General features: G+C 39.9%; 1 protein-coding gene across 1 annotated transcript in view; it reads right to left on the bottom strand.

Annotated features, from left to right (window-relative positions):
- Positions 1-380: 380 nt before the first annotated feature.
- The window catches only part of LOC121306263, a 38,408-nt gene continuing 19,579 nt past the window's right edge, over positions 381-19,209 (bottom strand). Inside the window, exons 4-9 of the mRNA XM_041238006.1 lie at positions 12,864-18,277; positions 11,756-11,975; positions 9,094-9,338; positions 7,966-8,241; positions 5,807-5,913; positions 381-2,142 (exon numbers count right to left, since the gene is read on the bottom strand). Of these exons, the coding sequence (XP_041093940.1) occupies positions 1,919-2,142; positions 5,807-5,913; positions 7,966-8,241; positions 9,094-9,338; positions 11,756-11,975; positions 12,864-18,277 (6,486 nt within the window). The 3' untranslated portion in view covers positions 381-1,918. The remainder of the gene's footprint in view (positions 2,143-5,806; positions 5,914-7,965; positions 8,242-9,093; positions 9,339-11,755; positions 11,976-12,863; positions 18,278-19,209) is intronic.

The following is a 19,209-nucleotide window of genomic DNA, read 5'->3' as shown; positions in this document are numbered from 1 at the left end:
AACTGGGGTCTCCAATCCTGGTTCTACAGGTTTCAAAATGTTCATTTTGCCACATGCAGTAGTCTGGAGGATTGTGCTGTGCTGTGTCTCTGCTGGACTGTGCTGTTATAGGATGATAGTTATCAATCTTGGCTGTGCTATGTCTGCTGGGCTTTGCAGATCTGATCCATGCTGTGTTGTGCAGACTTGGGATCAAATTCAAATGACTCTAAATGCAATCTGTTGAACAACTTGCATTTGACTTGGTATTTGTATATTGTGAAATATTATTTTCATTTGTATTTAAAATCATGGGAAAGCTTCAAAATATTTTAAATGCAATTAAATATTTTTCAATAATAATACTAACAATAAAGTAAAGTAGAGTAGACATTTTAGTATTGCTGCTGGTAAAGTTTATTCACCTGAAATATGCAAAGGCTTGCAAACTTTATGTTTAGTAAATGGAACAATCAAATGATAAAAAAAAAAAACAAAAAAAAAAAAAACAACAGAAACTGAAGCTGTCTCTTCAAGTTCAGAATGTTATAAAAACGAGAGTGGCTTCCAGTTCAAACCCAGAGGTTAGTGTAACATGCTTTTTTTTTTGTAAAACCCTGCTTTTTGGTTAATAATATTATTAAGCTCCAATATAATTACTACTGTTTCATGAATGTTATACAAATAACGTTACTGTTTTTATTATTCTTGCCAGTCTACACATTGTTTGGATGTGTGTATATATATATATATATATATATATATATATACACACACACACACACACACAGTGTATACAATGCGTTGGCGGTATGTGTTGGTATTTTTTATATGGTGGTAGCAGGCAGTTTCAGTTTTACTGAACGAGAAATATTCCTTTTTTTTTATCCGTGTGTCCTCTTACATTAATTACACTTGGTGTAGGAAAATATTTAGTGGTACATATGATGTATCTCTATACCGTTTCTTAAATGACAAAGATCTTCTATAGTAACTATAACATATATTTGCTAATAATCAGCAGTGGGTATACTAAACAGTTACAAGGATTAACAGAATCATCCAATTCACCACAACGGTGCTGCAAGCATGATTAGCATAGGCACAGCATCACCATCATACAGAAACAACACTTAACATAGATACCTATGTGTACATTCATAGTGGAAAGCTATTGCAAAACTGTTAAAAAAATAGTGTAGCCTAATTAAATTCAATTCAAATTATTTGAAACAGATGTGTCTGTGTACTCTGTGTGTAGAGATGCACAGGAAAACGTTGTTGCCATGAAAATAGGCCTACCGGCTCTGCTCAAGAAAATTATTTTTCATGTTTTGTGAATTTCACATTGCCCATGTTCACAAACCAATTGCTTTTTATTTTGCAAAAAAAAAATAATAATAATATTTGTCAAATCCCAGCTCAGCAGCGATGTTTCACATGTTTACAATAGCAATACCTTCCCCGAATAGCGATGCTGACGTCACACACCGGAAAATTCCAAACTCTTCCGAAATCAACATTTACTGTTGACAGTTACCACGAAGCTCAGAAAAAAAACGATGTCTGTTTGTTTATTAAATTACTTCATTTTTGCACAGAACTTATTAGTAACATCTGTTAATGCCAGTAAAATTTCTTCTGTGTGACCTAATTTGAAGCGGAAGGGTGGAATAACAGCTTAATGAAATTTAGATGGCCAAATATTATTGTCATAAATTAATAACGCAAAGTGGAACATTTTGGAGAAAATCTGAAAAATCTATAATACCATCTGATGGGCGGCCCCTGTGTTCATGGATGATAGTGATTTGTGCAGGCGCAGTGGAATTTGTACTGCAGCTTAATGAGTACCGCTGAAAAACATTACACTGTATACCAGAAAAGACGGTCAAAAAACACTGTATCGACTCCCATCCCCCCCGTCCTCTTGCTAATCTTATTGTTTAAAGGATGCCAGTATTTCTTTATACTCTGCAGTGTTTACATCCAAATAACTTTCCTTCTCCACCCATGATAACATTCCATCTTTCTGATTCTGGTTGATTAATTCGTCTTCACAGTATTGTTTCACCAGTTTGCGGAATCCAATCAGGTAATAAGACTTAGTTGCCTCTTCAGGAAAATTAATCATTCTTTCTTCAATTTCTCTAGGATTCAACCCTAGAGGAAAAAAAAACAGAAACATTAGAAAGTGTTAGATAAGCCTTTTTTCATAAGAACACGAAAAGTGGTTCTTCATAAATATAGCTGGTATTTCCAGAACGCCCCGTGGTGGTGTGTGTGTTTTTATTTTTTTTATTTTTCTCATCATAAAACTACCTTCAGGCTCAATAAATCATGCTACTGGCAAGTTTTCAAACATCTAATAAAGTTTAGTATGCAAAGTAATTTGCCCAGTACCTATGACCTAGCTAATGGTAAATGTCTCCATTCTGAATCCATTATCCATTCTGAAACTTTTTATTTTCTAAATTTAACAGCAACATTCCAGAATGTAGCTGATTTTACTTATGAGATCTCAAATGTCCCATCCAAAAATATAACATACTCTAATGTGTAAGATGTGTGAATTGGAAATTTGTACACACACACACACACACACACACACGTTTGCACACACAAGTTTAAACATATATAGCTTGCACTAGAATCCCCATGGGAAGTGTTGTAGAACCCAGCTGGCTACACAGGGAAATTTGAATTTGCTTTGGTCATTTTGGCTTCACCTGAGGCTGCTACAGACATTTGGTCAGAGAGGGGAAAAGAACATGACTATTTTTATTTAACCCACTTTGGTCTTTAACTTATCTTTGTTTACATCAGGCTTTTGTCTTTTGATTCATTAAGTATTTAAGAGCTCATTTACAAAAGTTCCTTATACTTTTCCCAGGATAACGCACATTATATGTTAAATTTTCATCACCGTTAGTAGTCACCATAACGTGCCCCTTAAACTATACTTTAAATAAGGCAAACAGAAAACAGGCTCGGGTCTGTCTTGAAGAAGCTACGTGTAACCTTGAAACCTACTTTTGCTTGATTGACAGAAATTCCTAATTCAGACCCCCCACTTCATCACAGTATAGCCTATTAAAAGAAAAATGCCAGAGTATTCTACTCCTGTTTGACTATTAAAGTATCAACCTTTCTTATTTTTTATTTTAATTTTGATTTCCATTACACAAGAGTAGGTATTAAAACTTCATGCTGATTTGAACTCGGCTCTCGCCAAGATAAGCACCAACTAAGACATAGCTTTACAGTAAACTAATGTGATCCATCTGCATCTCCATCCATTTGCGTTGCTTTCCATCTGATGATATAGATATCCTTCTGCCTGGTGTTGATGGTTGAAGTGTAATGCTGGCTCCAGGGATCAGCTTATTTTGCCTCCCCAGCGCATCAGCACAAGCAATGTCTGCGATGCTGGCTCCAGGGATCAACCACAGTGTGGTCTCCCCAGCGCATCAGCATGACAACTGTCTGGATTGAGCTAAGTGGGGTACATCTCTGGGGTCTTCAAGTCGGCACCTTCCATCCTCGGTGTTTCGTTGACTAGTACACGACACCTCAAGAGGGCTCAACAGTGATTCTGGCGTCCCAGCATCACCCCCCTCCATCCTCCACTCAGCTCAGCCCAGCTTACTTACCTGTACATCAGCATTGCTTTCTTCCTATTGTGCTTGAGATCCCCATCCAGAATCTTTCCAGTTGCTGCTCCTCTCTGCTGCTTCAGATAAGTTCTTCACTCTGCGACGCAACTCTTGGCCACTGAACCCAACGTCTCTGAGAAACCGGGTTGTAGAGTGTGCCACAAATCCTCGACAACCCACCTCCACTGGGTAAACCCAGACTCCAGCCTCGCTGTTCCGCTTCAGCAGCTAGTTGAGCATAATGTAGTTTCTTCCTCTCATACACCTCATCCTCCCATGGCACTGTTAACTCTACCATATGAACAAGGCATGCTGATCCAGACCACAAGACAATGTCTGGTCGAAGGTTAGTGGTGGCAATCTCAGGTGGAAAAATAAGCCGTTGACCAATATCTGTCAGCATCTTCGAGTCTCTAGCAGCTTCCACTTGTCCTGGATGAGGCTTGGTTTTAACACCTTTTCTTGGTGGTTGCTCTCCACAACTGATTAATCATATCAACAACAAAAACCTATTTCGTGGTGTGGCAATGTTGCTCTGCCCCTGTGTATATTTATTTGTGTTGTATGTTGCGTGTTATCTGTTAATATTGGTGTATAGTCATTGGTACACGGGATATAATATGGGTTATGAGCATGAGTGTTTAAAATGTATGTCTGTGTTTAGGCACGAGGATTGCACAGCACTTCACGTGCAGGTAAAATGTAATATGTGAGCACGGGGAATTGCACTTTATTAATTCACGTGCAGTTGTACCGTGACTCCAATTGAATGATTGATTAGCAATCGAGCCTCGGTACAGCTGCATAAAAGCAGCACGTTTTCACTCACTCAGGGTTGTGTGTTCGGGAGTGGAGAACGGGAGATAGAGGAGAAACGTAAAGTATAATATAAGATCAACTGCTACGAGTGCTGGACGCACCAGCACCGTACTTGTTTTGTGTGGTGTTCGTCCACCCTGTGGTGTTAGTGTCTACTTGTTCTGTCTCTATTTTTGGAGTAAAGTGCCGTGTCCTGTGTTTTCTGTTACAATCTTTATTTTCTGTTTATTTACTACTTATTAAATGCTGAGAGCAAGCAAGCTCTCAGCTTCACCAAAAACCCACGTCTGTGTATTGTCTCGCTTCTTCCTGGTCGTGACATCACCACGCACCTGTGCACTGAGACCATCTTGCCACACGTGGTAAAAAAAATGAAGCAAGAATTGTTTTGAAAACTATTCAAAATGTTTACTTGGAGGCTAAGAATGAAACATCTGAAGAATAAAGTAGCATTTTTTACATTGAAATAAATAAGGGGTAACAGGAAATTTAAGGGGATTCCCCTTCGTAAATGTCCCTTTACTTATGGTAATAAAGTGTACCTTAGTGCCTTAGAGTTTGTTTTGTTTTTTGCTATCAAGTTTCATAATTGGATAACAATTATTTCAACGATCTCTTGTTCTTGTTAATCAAAGCTCCACTTACATTCTACCTTTATAAACTTGGTGAGATCCTTTTATTTCTTTATGTACTCCACCTGGATGTAGACACTATTTCAATAGTTTTTCTTTTTGGGACTGTTTTCTTTTTGATACTTTCCTGATCATCATTTCTTAACTGCTTAATCATTCTGGTTATTTATTATCCTGATGTGCTTTTTATGTTGTATTCTAACATTTCCAACCTCACTTTATTATCTGGTCTTTGCAAAATCACCTGGGACTTATTTTTAATTCAGTGCAGTGGTGACCAGTACCACCTATTTAACAGGGGTGGATTGTTAGTGTGTTTATCTTACAGTAGGGTTCTCCAATCCTGGTCCTGGAGGGCTAGTGTCCCTCCTGCTTTTTGTACCAACTGTACTCTAAATTACTTAATTGGGTCCACCTAGGTCATTTAGGGTACAGTTGGAACAAAAGCTAGAAGGGACACCACCCCTCCAGGACCAGGATTGGAGACCCCCAGAATCATACAGGAAGCTTATTGTACATTCCTGAGCATTGGCTAGTGGGAGGCTATAAACCATGTGATGTGGTTGAAGGTCTATGTTTGCAATACTTAAGAACTAGCTGACAATGGCAAATCTACCAAGAACTAAATAATTATCATATGAAAATGAGAAACGACCAAGATCAAGTTGAGGAGTGAGATTTCCTTCTGGGGATACAGCACCAATATAAAATATACAATACCTGCGTCCTGTTTGAGCCGCAGTGATGAGAAGGGATGGGCCACAATAAAAGACATCTTCAGCAGCTTCTCAGCATCTCCACTCAACAACGTCTGAGTCAGATGATCTCTGGGAGCAGAAATAAGTGAATTAACTGTATTATTGGCACAGCTGATGTACTATAATACCTAGTATGCCCACAGCAAGAGGGGTAAGTCAGTAGAACCTCAGCAAAAGTTTTATTTTTTTTTAAAGCACAGGAGAGACAGAGAAGCAGAGTTTGGTGAAGCTGAGCGCTTGCTTGCACTCAACATTTAATAAACAAAATGAAAGATTTAAACAAAAACACAGCACAACAAAACAGGACACGGCACTTGAGGCCAAATTAAAGAGAATAACAAAATGAATAGACACTAACAGACAGGGTGGATGAACGCTGAATACAAAGCAAGTACGGTGCTGGTGCTTCCAGCACTCATATTTACTTTACTTTCTTTGTTCTCTCCTCTCCACACCCGTTTTCCACTCATGAACACACAACCCTGAGTGAGTGAAAACATGCTGCTTTTATGCAGCTGTACCAAGACTTGATTGCTAATCAATCATTCAATTGGAGTCACGGTACAACCACACGTGAATCATTAAAGTGCAATTCCCCTTGCTCACATATTGTTACATTTTACCTGCACGTGAAGTGCTGTGCAATCCTCGTGCCTAAATACAAATATACATTTTAAACACTCATGTTCATAACTCATATTATATCCTGTGTACCAACTACAATACCGCAACATTAACACAATATATACAACATATAACACAAATAAATAGCACAGGGGCGGGGCACTTTGCCACATGTCACTACTCTCTTTCTACTCCTCTCCCCTCCCCTACCTGAACGCTTCAATTCCCAATGACAGTAACGCTCCTTTTCCAATTCATACTGTAGTTGGTGTGGAAAACGTACCACTTCAGTCCAAAAAGTAAGCATGGATTGAAAACAATTGGGGCTCAGTCAGGCTGCAGAATTAGGACACGTTCAGCTGTAAAGAAACAGCGCTGGCTGCCACACATTTATCGAGCATTGTCTGGTTTTTTGCAGTGAAGTGATGAGAATCTTGCTACTGGACAGGAACAGTTTACTGCTGTGGGTCAACAAAAGGAGCATCTTGCTTCCCTTCCAAAATCACAGATAGAGGAAGAGCAAAGCATGTTGTACAGGAAATGGAAAAACTTGCCTTTGAAGGGTTTTGTCATTGTTTACACAATCTCTTTTCAGACGTGTCAAAACTTAGCCTTACACATCAGAAGAACAGCTTAATTCTTCCTCAGCCTGTTGCAGCAATTGAGAGCTGTGTTTTGACAATTAAAAGTTTCAATGAAAAGCCATAAAAAACATAAAACTAGAGAAATGTTTGCAACCCCAGGCAGGTGTAGAGCAGCAGAAGCTTTACCAGCATTACATTTCATGACATTAAATTTAAGGGCCCCAAGACTCAAGGAGCTTACACAGTGGACAAGAAAAGCAGAGCAAGGCAGAGTCGGGCAGCACAGAGCAAGAATGAGGCATCGCAGGAGCTAAAATGAGTAGAACATTCTGTTGTGTAGTTTTGTTTTCTTGTACTTTAAAGGAGTTGAATTTGGAGGCAGGTAACTTTTTTTTTTTTAACAATTAAACTGTCACCCAACAACTGGATTTGGTGCCCAAAAATGTTGGTCTAATAGCAATTGGCTCCTTGGGTACACAGTTTGTCTGGAGCCATATATATATATATATATATATATATATATATATATATATATATATAGAGAGAGAGAGAGAGAGAGAGAGAGAGAGAGAGAGAGAGAGAGAGAGAGAGAGAGAGAGAGAGAGAGAGAGAGAGAGAGAGACAGAGAGAGAGAAGAGAGAGAACCACCAGAAAACAATAGTTTTTTGCTTATACAGCATAGTATGCTATTTTTTATTTTTTTATTGTATTTATTATTACTATGAATTGATTATCAATACTTATTCAAAATACTCAGGTATTGGGAATATTGCCTGCTGGTAAACATAGTGATTGTATCAAGCATAAATACAGAGCTTTAACAGAACTTGGGGACACAGTCCTGAGAACTTACAATACGCAAAGATGGAACATGTAATCTTTGGAGAGTTATGCTGTATTGTAGAAGTGTTACCTGCAGTGAATTGAGAGTTTACTGTTGCCTGTGGTCAATGCAGCTCTGTGATCCTGATACAGGGTGTTCAGACACAGCAGCTCCTTGCCTTGAGGGTCAGTGTCAGTGCCCATCAGCATGGTGTGCAGTTTCGGGTTCTTTTTCCTCAGTTCTTCATTGGCTTGATGGTTTTTCTTTACTTTGTTAAAAGCATTCCTCAGTACGGCCTTCGGTGGGATGTGGTCTGCCTTTGTGACATGCCCAGAATAACCTTCGTTCACATTCAAGCCCCTCATCCTTACATTTCATAGCACAAGAAAAATATAGAAATTAACTTAGAGTAAATGATCATGTTAAATTTAACACATGGATCAAACACATCAAGGGATATGCAGTTTCGCAAATGTGCAAAGTGACTTGAGGCCAGTTCGTGATTAACCCTTTTCAGACTGCAATGATAATTGCGACCAAATTTGCACAATGATGTTATTGCTTACTAGACAGTGACAAGTGTGTTGTTTTTTTCATATTAACATGAAAACCTTCAGCAGACTTCAGGAAATTAGGAAAACAACATCTAATCTTGTTTGTAAATGAATATGATATTTATTTATTCACTGTGTATATTTACTTTCTGCTGGGAGATTCTGCTTCATCACTGAGCTCAGTCAAGTGCAAAAGTGCTGCCTGACAGCAGGGGAAATTATTTATGAAATTCTTTCCTAGCTTTGAGTGTGTGGGCAATCTTTGTTATCTTTTCACTTTTCAAGTAGGAGATCACTAAATGTCTCTTTTGAGAACATTTCTAAAGAAAACATATTTAAGTGAATTTTAAAGCTTGTTTCAAGCATTCAAACTGGGCTGTTATAGGTTATACTTAATCATATAGTAAAAACTTTGTATCTTAACGATCCTCAGACTCTCGGCTGTTTAGAAAGGTATAATATGCCATACTTTAGGTGGATATTTGTGCTGATACAATTACTAATGATGAATCTTGTCAGTCGGCCCTCAGAATGAATAGAATTCTCAATCTGAAAAGGGTTAAAGGTGCTGTATGCAGTTTTGTATTGCATAGAAACACCCAGGATATTAGCAATAACTACTCATTATAAACAAAATGACATTTCAGTCTTAACTATACATTACCTTTCATACTTCCCTATGGTTCCTAATTTGTACTCTAGGACAAGATTAGATTCGGTTATATTCGAGTCTTTCGTCTTAACCCTTTTCTGGAGCTCTTTGATATCCTCCTCTTCATAGTCATTCTCCCACTTCTCCTTTCTCTTGATCCCACCCACAATTGTGTACTTTCTGGCATCTTTGTATATTCTGTCATAGCCCTGTTGAAGCTTCACAATTCCAGTATAACTTTTCAAGTTCTCAAGAACCTAGTCCATGAATCGAGGACAAAAATGACAACATTTAGAAAAATCATGTACAGTGCCGTGAAAAAGTATTTGCCCAGTCTGATTTTCTGCTATTTTTGCATATTTATGACACTGAATGTTATCAGATCTTCAACCAAAATCTAATATTAGATAAAAGGGATGCTGAGTGAACAAATAACACAACATTTTGATAGTTATTTCATTTATTTATTAAAGAAAGTTATGCAACACCCAATGCCCTGTGTGAAAAAGTAATCGCCCCCTTAGACTCAATAACTGGTTACGCCACCTTTAGCAGCAATAACTGCAACCAAACGCTTCCTGTAGTTATTGATCAGTCTCTTATAGCACCGTGGAGGAATTCTGGCCCACTCCTTCATGCAGAACTGCTTCAACTCAGTGACATTTGTGGGTTTTTGAGCATAAACTGCTGGTTTCAGGTCCTGCCACAACATCTCAATGGGGTTTGGGTCTGGACTTTGACTGGGTCATTCCAAAACTTTAAATTTCTTGTTTTTCAACCATTCTGATGAAGACTTGCTTGTGTGTTTCGGATCATTGTCTTGCTGCGTGACCCAGCTGTGCTTCAGCTTCAGCTCATGGACGGGTGGCCTGACATTCTCCTGTAGAATTCTCTGATACAGAGCAGAATTCATGGTTCCTTCAATGATGGCAAGTCGTCCAGGTCCTGCTGAGGCAAAGCATCCCCAAATCATGACACTATCACCACCATGCTTGACTGTTGGTATGAGGTTCTTACTGTGGAATGCAGTGTTTGGTTTTTGCCAGACATAACGGGGCCCATGTTAGCCAAAAAGTTCCACTTGTGACTCATCTGTCCATAAACACTGTTCCAGAACTCTTGAGGATCATCCAGGTGCTTTTTGGCAAACTTGAGACGAGCATTAATGTTCTTCTTAGTGAGCACTGGTTTCCGCCTTGCTACTCTGCCATTTTTGCCCAGTGTCTTTCTGATGGTGGAGTCATGAACACTGACTTTAGCTGAGGTGAGAGAGGCCTGCAGATCCCTGGATGTTGTTCTAGGGTTCTTTGTGACTTCCTGGATGATTTTACGCCTTGCTCTTGGAGAGATTTTGGCAGGATGGCCACTCCTGGGAAGATTCACTATTATCCCAAACTTTCTCTATTTGGACAATATGGCTCTGACTGTGGTTTGGTGGAGCCCCAGAGCCTTAGAAATGGCTTTCTAACCCTTTACAGACTGCTAGGCATCAACAACTTTTTTTCTGGAGGTCTTCAGGAGTTTCTTTTGATCGTGGCATGATGTGCCTCTAGAGTCTGTGTGCTGACAACTTCACTCTGAAGGTAAGGGACAAATTTAGTCAGATTTATATTGGGCAGGGCTGGCCCAAATCAGGCCTGATTGTTAACCAAAGTATTTAAACATGTGACCCTAACTCTCCCTTTAATTGGGTTGAGTTAACTAGGGGGGCAATAACTTTTTCACACCTGAAGATTGCATGTTTGATTACCTTGCACACCAAACAAATGAAAGAAGCACCAAACTTTGGTGTCATTTTTCTCTCAGACTCCCTCTATATATTACTACAACCCACAAAAAGATCTGACCAAATTCAATGTAAAAAATGTGCAAAAATGCAGAAATTCAGACAGGGGGCAAATACTTTTTCACGGCATTGTATAACAACCAATCCCCAATCTCCTTCTTAAAAGTGTAGAAAATTGGTGCCAATCAATAAAAGTGTGCATTTGTTTTTTAGATTAAGATCATAAAATATTTTCAACCAGGTTACATTTAATCAAATTCCATTTACTGTTTCTCAATACTTTACTTAGCATGTCTGGTACAAACTGCCCCAGTCTGTGGAATCCTATGAAATCCGGTATCTGGTAATGGTTTCTGGCCGGAGGGCAGGATGCCTCCTATAGACAAGATTGAGCTGGTCTCGAATCTGGCCGTTGCCATGCCAGATTTGGCTGAGAGTTCCCAGTGGGTGAATTGAGGCAGTGCCACCAGCTGAGGTGGGTTTAAGTTGGCTGGAGCTCGGTCAGTTCACCAGATCCACGGATCCTCTGATCAGTTTGTTAAACAGTGCGAAAAATAGCAGGTGGCTTTGAGAACGCATACTTTGAGACGAACAATCTCCTCCATTGCGGTGAACTGATGTGAATTGGGTATTCCAAATTGGGGTGAAAAGGGGGGAAAAACAATTGCTGATTCCAATTAAAAATAATACAAATTTTAAAAAGGATGATAAGTTCAATGCCGTTCTAGATTAATGAGCTACAGAGCAACCCGAACCGAGCAAGCTGATTCAGAATGTGAATTTAAATAACCTTTCTGAGATCACAAATATACAAACTGCCAAAGCGTTGAACCCCTTTACTACTCTGTAAGCATTTAGTAAAGAAAAAAAATGATCAAAAGTTGTTACCTCATCTCTGACTTGGTTTCTCAGTTTAATCGCTTCATGCTTAATTTGGTCTTCCTGGCTGTTGCCCTTTGCCTGTATGACAGCGTGGTACAGACAATTCTGCTTCTCTGACTTCAATGCAGTGATTGTGCCGTCTGGTTGGATAATGCCAAAATGGCCAGTGAAAGGATCTTCTCTTCCATACATACGATCTTTAATCTTTGCAAGGGAGCCTTTGTCACTAAAAACAAAACAAGAGAAATTGAAACATATTCAGATTAAATAGCATCTGAAGACACTTACAGGGTAGATGTTCTGAGAAAGGCCAGTCGTAGTGAAAACATACCACAATTGGCAGATTTCATAGTGACAGTTTTTAAAGTTTATTATTGCATACTAAAAGAAAGCGTAAAGGAAAGAAGGGCGCTACAGTATTCTCATTTAAATGTTTGTTGCAATAAATTAGCCAGTAACAGCGGCCACACAGTTCCCTAAAATGTAGGGTGAACAACACTATGACCACTGCAGGCATAAAATGACTTAACTTGGTGACAGGCTACAGGTCATTTTATAAATCAGACAGCTGATCAATAATGATGTGGCAGCCGAGCCTGTACCTATGCTTAATTTGGTTTTCATTTAAATTGGAAATGCTGATTTGGGTTAGAAAACAAGGACCAATAAATCACTTATTGTTGGAGAATAATCTTTTTGCAATCACAGGAATAGTGTTTTATAAACTCCCTTTTAAAGGTTTGTTAACTGGCAACTGTTTAAAACATGCTCTCAAAAGTTATTACCAAATTGATGTGATTTTAAGTGACACAATAACCAACATCTTTAGCACATCTCTTTATAGTATATGTCCATCCATGTGTGAATTCATGCAGAAATGCCCATGATTGCATATTCAAGATTGAACTGCATGAAGAACAACTGCTGCAAAGCACTGCCTAAAATGTTTCAAAGCATTGCGCTGGTACATCATTATATATTTATATATATATATATATATATATATATATATATATATATATATATATATATATATATATATATATATATATATACATACACACACACACACACACACACGCGCACACACACACACAAGTCAAAACAACATTACCTTTCAAGTGTGTCCCGATTTTTTGTCAGCCTTAATGTTATGTCTCCTGCAGAGCTGTTTTTCCCAGCAAATTTCACATCTGAAATCTGCTTCCCTTGTTCATCCACCACTATGAGTTTAATTCCTTTGCCGTCGATCAAATCACTCTTTGTCAAAGCCAGAAGGTCAACAGTTGTAGCTGGATGGTTTACATCGTTGATTTTCTTCACATATTCTGTGATCTCCTTTCTCTCAGCATCTGTGAGAGATTTTGCAGGACCCTTGATTGATTTCTTCATGTCTTGAATGTGGCTTTGGTCAGAAAAGAACCGGTGAGTTGTGTTGCGACCCAGGAGGTTGCTAACAGCATCTCCTGCAGCCTTGTTTAGATCTTTGCGGAAAGTTCTGGTTACTGTAGAGGTCAGATGGCCAGTGAAGGTTTCTAAGAATGCACTCAACAAAGTTTCTGAGATCATCTGACAAAACTCCAATTTAAGTTTCTCTACTTCTCGGAAACTATGTCTCCCATCCTTCTTGTACCCTGCATTCTTTTCTATTTTTTGTAGACATTGCTCAGTGTCCTTAATGAACCCTGGAACAAAGTTGTTGTCAATAATCGATTTGGTGGGAAGGGACTGGAACATCTGAACAAAGTCTGAGGTGTACTCTATGACTTTCAAACTTAATTTGATGACTCCTGGGACAGTGCCAGGGACTTTGGCTTTCTGCATCAGTTCCTTGGCATGATCATGCACTTTTGAAATCAGTTTAATAACCTGGTCGAGCACAGCATGACTGTCTAGTAGATTAGACACATTAGAATTGCAGCTGTCAACCAGGATGCCAGTTAGCATCTTTTTGATGTTTTCATGAATTTTGAAAGTGTCAGGGTCTTCTTTCTGCAAGGCAGCTTTTGGAACTCCGTGTATAACTATCACTTTGGTCAGATACTGATCTAGATCAGCATTGTCTTGTATGCTGCCAGTGATGATATCTGTGAAGCTTTTTTTTAGAATATCATTGAAGGCAGCCTTCAACCCTTCATCGACGGCATAGTTCAAGCCTGTGGTCACAGTTTCCTTCGCAATTTCTTGAACCGCATATTTCCCTGCTTCCTTGAAACTGGTGGTCAATGTTTTGCTTGACATCAAGTTTTTCCACGATTTGTTCATTGCGTCTTTGGAGAGGGACGAGGCAGTCGTCTTCGCTGTTCCCTTCAAAAATGTCGCTGCGTTCTTCCCTGTGCGGATGATATCGTCGACTGCGGAGGAGAGCGTTTTTGTTCCAGTCAGGAGGCATTTGGTAGCTTTATAAATGGATGTAACTGTTTTCTTAATGAAACTGAACCCAGCTGTAGCTAACGACATCCCAAGGCTGATGGATTTGGAAATGGCCCAATCTGCCCAGTCAAATGTACCATTTATTATACCTTGTATACCTTCAATCATATCTGAAACACCTCCTGAAATCAACCCAAGGCCAATCTGGCTTGCTGTTCCAAATGACAAAGCACATACCAGAGCCCCTAGGAATACCTGGCATGCCCCAAGTAAGGCACAGATCAGAGCGTTGATGCAGAACTTTGGCTTCTTCTTGACCTCGAAGACGATGCCCAGACCATACTCGTACAGTGCCATCAGCTCAGTTGTGACAATGTGGTCTTTCTCATCCAGAAGGGTGTAAACAGCAGCCACTTCGGTGATCGCCTCTTCCTTTTTTATTTCAAGCTCAATCAATTTTGTTTTGGCATTGTTGATGTTTAATTTCCAAGAATTGAACACGCTCAACCTCGTCTCCATTTGTGCTTGGAAACTGGTGCCCTCTGGATGGTGGGTTGTAAAATTTGCTGAGCAAGACATTCGGCAAGCTACCATTGTGTTTGTTGCTTCGAGGATGTGGACATCAACATCTTTTTCTAAGTCATTCAGGAGCTCTATCGCCTCCTTCATGTAGCCATCTTTCCCCATATTGATTGTGATGAAGGCCTGGTTGTACTTGGAAACTGCTCTGTAGACTTGGTCACCATTTATTGCTTCCTGCCAGTAGGTTATTGCGCCATAATCATTTTTCTTGTTTTTAGCATGCAGGTCCATCCTTTTCACAGCTTGTTTGATGTGATCATAAAAATTGTCACTTTGTCCTTGTAGGAGTTTACCCATAGAGCGCTCTAACATTTGAGAGAGCTCTAACTTCAGCTCATTGACATTCACATGCTCATCGATTTGTTTCTCATGCAAAGTAAGCCACAAGGCCCAGCATTCCTTCAAGGCATTAAGGGCAGGATGGTAGTCAAATTGATTTCTGTATGTTTCATAGATTGAGGGTATCTTGTTTGTTGCAGCAGGATAAAGTCTTTCCTCTTCAGTGTAATTCTTTTCAAAGCTGTTTAGGAATGTGCAGAAGCAGGCGAAAAGCTCTTCCCTTGTTTTGATTTCCAACAGCTCGTCGCTGACCATATCCTTGATGCGATTGACCTCGTACTCCTCTCTCAGTTGCCTCATGATTTCAATGGGCTGGCCCTGGTAGGCTTGAGCCAGGTTTTCATAGTTCAGAACCATCTGCACCATTCCTGGACTGCCTTTGCGGGCTGTGCGGCCAAATACTTGCTTCTCCACACGGCGGCTGTTGGGAAAGTGGGTGAGGATGACACAGAGCCCTCCACATTCATTGACCTTACTGTCCACTTTGATATCAGTCCCTCTGCCTCCCAGGTTGGTGGCGATGATGATGCTCCCCGAAGAAAATTTGACTTTTTCAATGTTGTGTTTCTCACTAATGGTGTACATTTCAGGTACAGGGAAAAATTTGGAAGCGGTCATTCTCTGTTTAAGTTCTTCCGCGGTTTTCATATCTTCGCAAATAACTAAAGCAACTTGTCCTCTCTCTGTAACCTTCTGGACACAATCACAAATAGTCTCTATCCACTGACTTTTTCCTCCCCTAACTTGAACCACTGGTAACTCAACCACCTTCTTGTGGCGATGAGCCGGCACTATGTAGCTTTCAGTTTTATACTGATTACGTAGAAAGGCAATGTCTGCTTCTCCTCCTAATGTTCCAGAGACACCAAATATTCCTTTATGATTCAGGTATCTCTGAAAGTAATGGAAGTTGGACAAGTAATTTGTGACGTTGGATAAGGGTGTAATGGCCAACTGGTGCTTCATCTCCAGAAACTGCTGCAGACCATCTCCCCAGCGTTTGTTCTTCTCCAGTACTCCACTGGCCTTGAAATCCACTGGGATTATAGCATGGTAGTGATGTTTCTCAGAGTCCTGAGCTAACGTTGCATCTTCAGACACAAAATCAATCATGTACTCCCGATTCTGTGTCATACAAATGGCTCTGAGACCATTCTCCACATAAACAGGCAAGCGGTTCTCAATGTAATCCTTCAGGAAATAAGGGATGACTATGAAAGGCTCTGACTTTGAATCTTGCAGTAAGGGAATGTTGGAATCTGAGTATTTAATCCTGGACCTTAATTCAGAAACTGTAGCTTTTATTATCTCTTCCTGAGATACTATTTGACATGCACATCCACCTGGTAAATGAAGCATCTTTATTGAATGTTCTCCACTGTGTGAATTATGTTCCCCAAATGGAACTGCTTTATTCTTCACAGCTGAGTAACACTTAAAGGAAACTGTTTTATCCAGTGCCTCCTCAAACACTCTGAGCAGGTCGTGTTGTTCACAGACATCGATTTTGTCCATGATGATCTGAAGAACTTTAAAGTTTTGCTCTTTAGATTTTTCAGAGGCGTTTTCCTTTTGTGCTTCCATCTCAGCTGCCTGGACCTTGTCTATATCTTCCTGTGTGAAAAAACCCAACTGCAGTCCAGGCTGTAGAATATCCAGTGACTTGAAATGTTCGGATGTTTCTGAGCCCATCACAGTCATTGCAGCAGCTTTGTGAAAATGCTGAATCTTTGTTGCCCACTGGATCTCACCTGTCTCTGCCATTTCTATGGGCTGATACGTGTAGATCATCGACCATATATGAGCCAGTATCTGTTCAGCATGTCTCAGCCCGCTCGCTTCGTGGGACAGAAACGTCACCTGGACTCCGTTGTCTAAAGTCATGTAATCCACTTCATCCACAATGACCAGTTCAAATTCCCTCTCCCCTCGGGTTTGTGTCTTTTCAAACTCCTGCTTCAGGGCGTCGGCCGCAAAATTCCCCACTGTCCCGTACACAATCTGCTTGGTGTAGGCTGCTGTTATTAATTCATCTTGCTTTCTGAAATCGTTACTGTCGTTTAAGACTTTTGGAGGTACTACCGAAGAAGTCACGTCAAACATCTCATACAGCTTCTTCCACTCTTCTTGGTCCCGACGGGCAAGGACTGGGGAGCTGGTCACAACATCTACTCTCGTGCCTCGGATTGCTTGAATGGTAGCGAACATAGCTAAAATACTGGACTTCCCCTCCCCAGTCCCAATCTCAAGAAGACATCCGTTATCTTGACTCGAAAGGAGGAGCATCAGTAAAGATGCAAGCTGAGTGACTCGTGGGAAATAACCTTCAATTTTATTACCGTCTTTTTGGATGGTTGTGCTGTCCTGGACTGCAATGGACAGCCCAATCAAAACTTGGGTTAAGGTTTCAGGATCAGGATTGCTGAAGTCCAATAACTTTGCCATTCTTATGCCATCATTTTTCATCTCCTCATTAAGGTCAAAATGTTTATATTTTGGGAGTGCCTCCATCACTTTGCTTAGTACTTCTTCAATAATTGAAATATTTTTTTCTGGATAGTTATTGGCCCGCATCTCATTCAGGATGGTGGTGAGGTCCTTATCCTTTTCGTTTGCAGTGCACATTTGCAGGAACTTGACAGGATCTTCTTCCTTCATGGCAGAGATGACAGTAAGCAAGTCGAGTCGGTATGTCTGTGTCTTGTGAAGGACGGAAGCCATTTGATCCTGAGGAATGTGAACTGTGAGGCGGATGAAGACCACTATTTCCAAGGGTGTCCAGACTTTGCTGAACATAATTTGAACAAGGAGTTCCTTGCTTTCACTCGCCAGCTCAGAAAACATGTCTAGGACGCTCATCACCAGGTTTCCCGCTAGCGTGGCATTTCGTTGGTAAACTTGTACCAGGAGACTGAAGAGAAAGCCGTACTTCTCGTCACTGTTTGGTTGGTCCTGCAGTTTGGTCAGGACATGTGAAGTTCCCTCCACTGTCAGCTGGACCACCGCTTCCAGAATGCAGAACTTCTCTGTCAAGGAAAGATGCTCATATCTGACAGCACTGTCGAAGGCAAACTGAGACCAAATTGATAACTGCCGCTCCCTACAGTACTGGGCTGTAAGCTCATTTTGTAACGTTTTCATCCGATCTTCAATATGTGAAGACTGTAGGCTTTGGTCTTCCTTAATGTCATATTTTACCAAGAGAGTGTTGAACTTCTTCTCAATGTCTCCAAGCTGCAAAAAAAACACAAGAAAAAGAAAAAAAAAAACAGCTGATCACAATACAACTCAAATAACAAACATAACATTTTGCATTTGTTTTATTGTATTTTTACATAAAATGCTGCACTGTGTAGTGAACTTATTTTACTATGTAACTTATTACAAGCCCCAAGAAAGATCAATAGAGACTAGTGAAATTAATCAAATAGTATAGATTGCTATTCTTCACTTGTTGTAGAGAAGCATATTATTGTATATCAATTTAATTTAAATAAATTAGTCCCCAGTTAAAAAGCAATTTTGCAGAATCCACCCTGGGTTGCAGAATTATTGATGTAGCGCAGAATTATTGTGATAGTAAGAAAGAACTGTAACTGTTGGTTGTGTTAAATCCGTGCACAATAAAATAAAAGAAGCACACTAGCTGCAGGTTTAAAACCAGTGTACTGCTACAAATATACATGCATTTGTTTCAACAGTGCTACACAGCAACTCCAAACTGGAACACCAGTGTCACAAGTAATTTAAGTTTAAACTTTTAAGTTTATGGAAATTTTCGTACTTAGGCAGAGTATCCTTAAGGCAGAGCTGTTGAATTTTAAAAAAGCTACCTTTTATTAATCTTTCTGAAAGCAAACAACTCAATAATGTAACACTGGCGGACAGCTGCTCATCAAATCCAAGTGTAAAATGTATACATTTATATGAGCAAACCAAAGCTTAACTGGAGGCAGAAGCCACTTAAAAAAAGCAGCAGATCGTGCTCAAGAGTACCCAAGACAGTTACGAGGACAGGGGGGGAAACATTTTTGCAGAGCAATGTCATCCTTCCTCATCAGAGAAAGTGAACAGCTGATGAATATTTGAAGCATAATTCCCAGTTTGGAAATCTTGGAAGGAAAAGAAACTGCAACAGGGAAAACTGTAGTGAATTTGTCATTTCA

The sequence above is a fragment of the Polyodon spathula genome, chromosome 47 (assembly GCF_017654505.1).
Source record: "Polyodon spathula isolate WHYD16114869_AA chromosome 47, ASM1765450v1, whole genome shotgun sequence".
Classification (NCBI taxonomy): domain Eukaryota; kingdom Metazoa; phylum Chordata; class Actinopteri; order Acipenseriformes; family Polyodontidae; genus Polyodon; species Polyodon spathula.
This window is presented reverse-complemented; position numbering and strand designations above follow the sequence as displayed.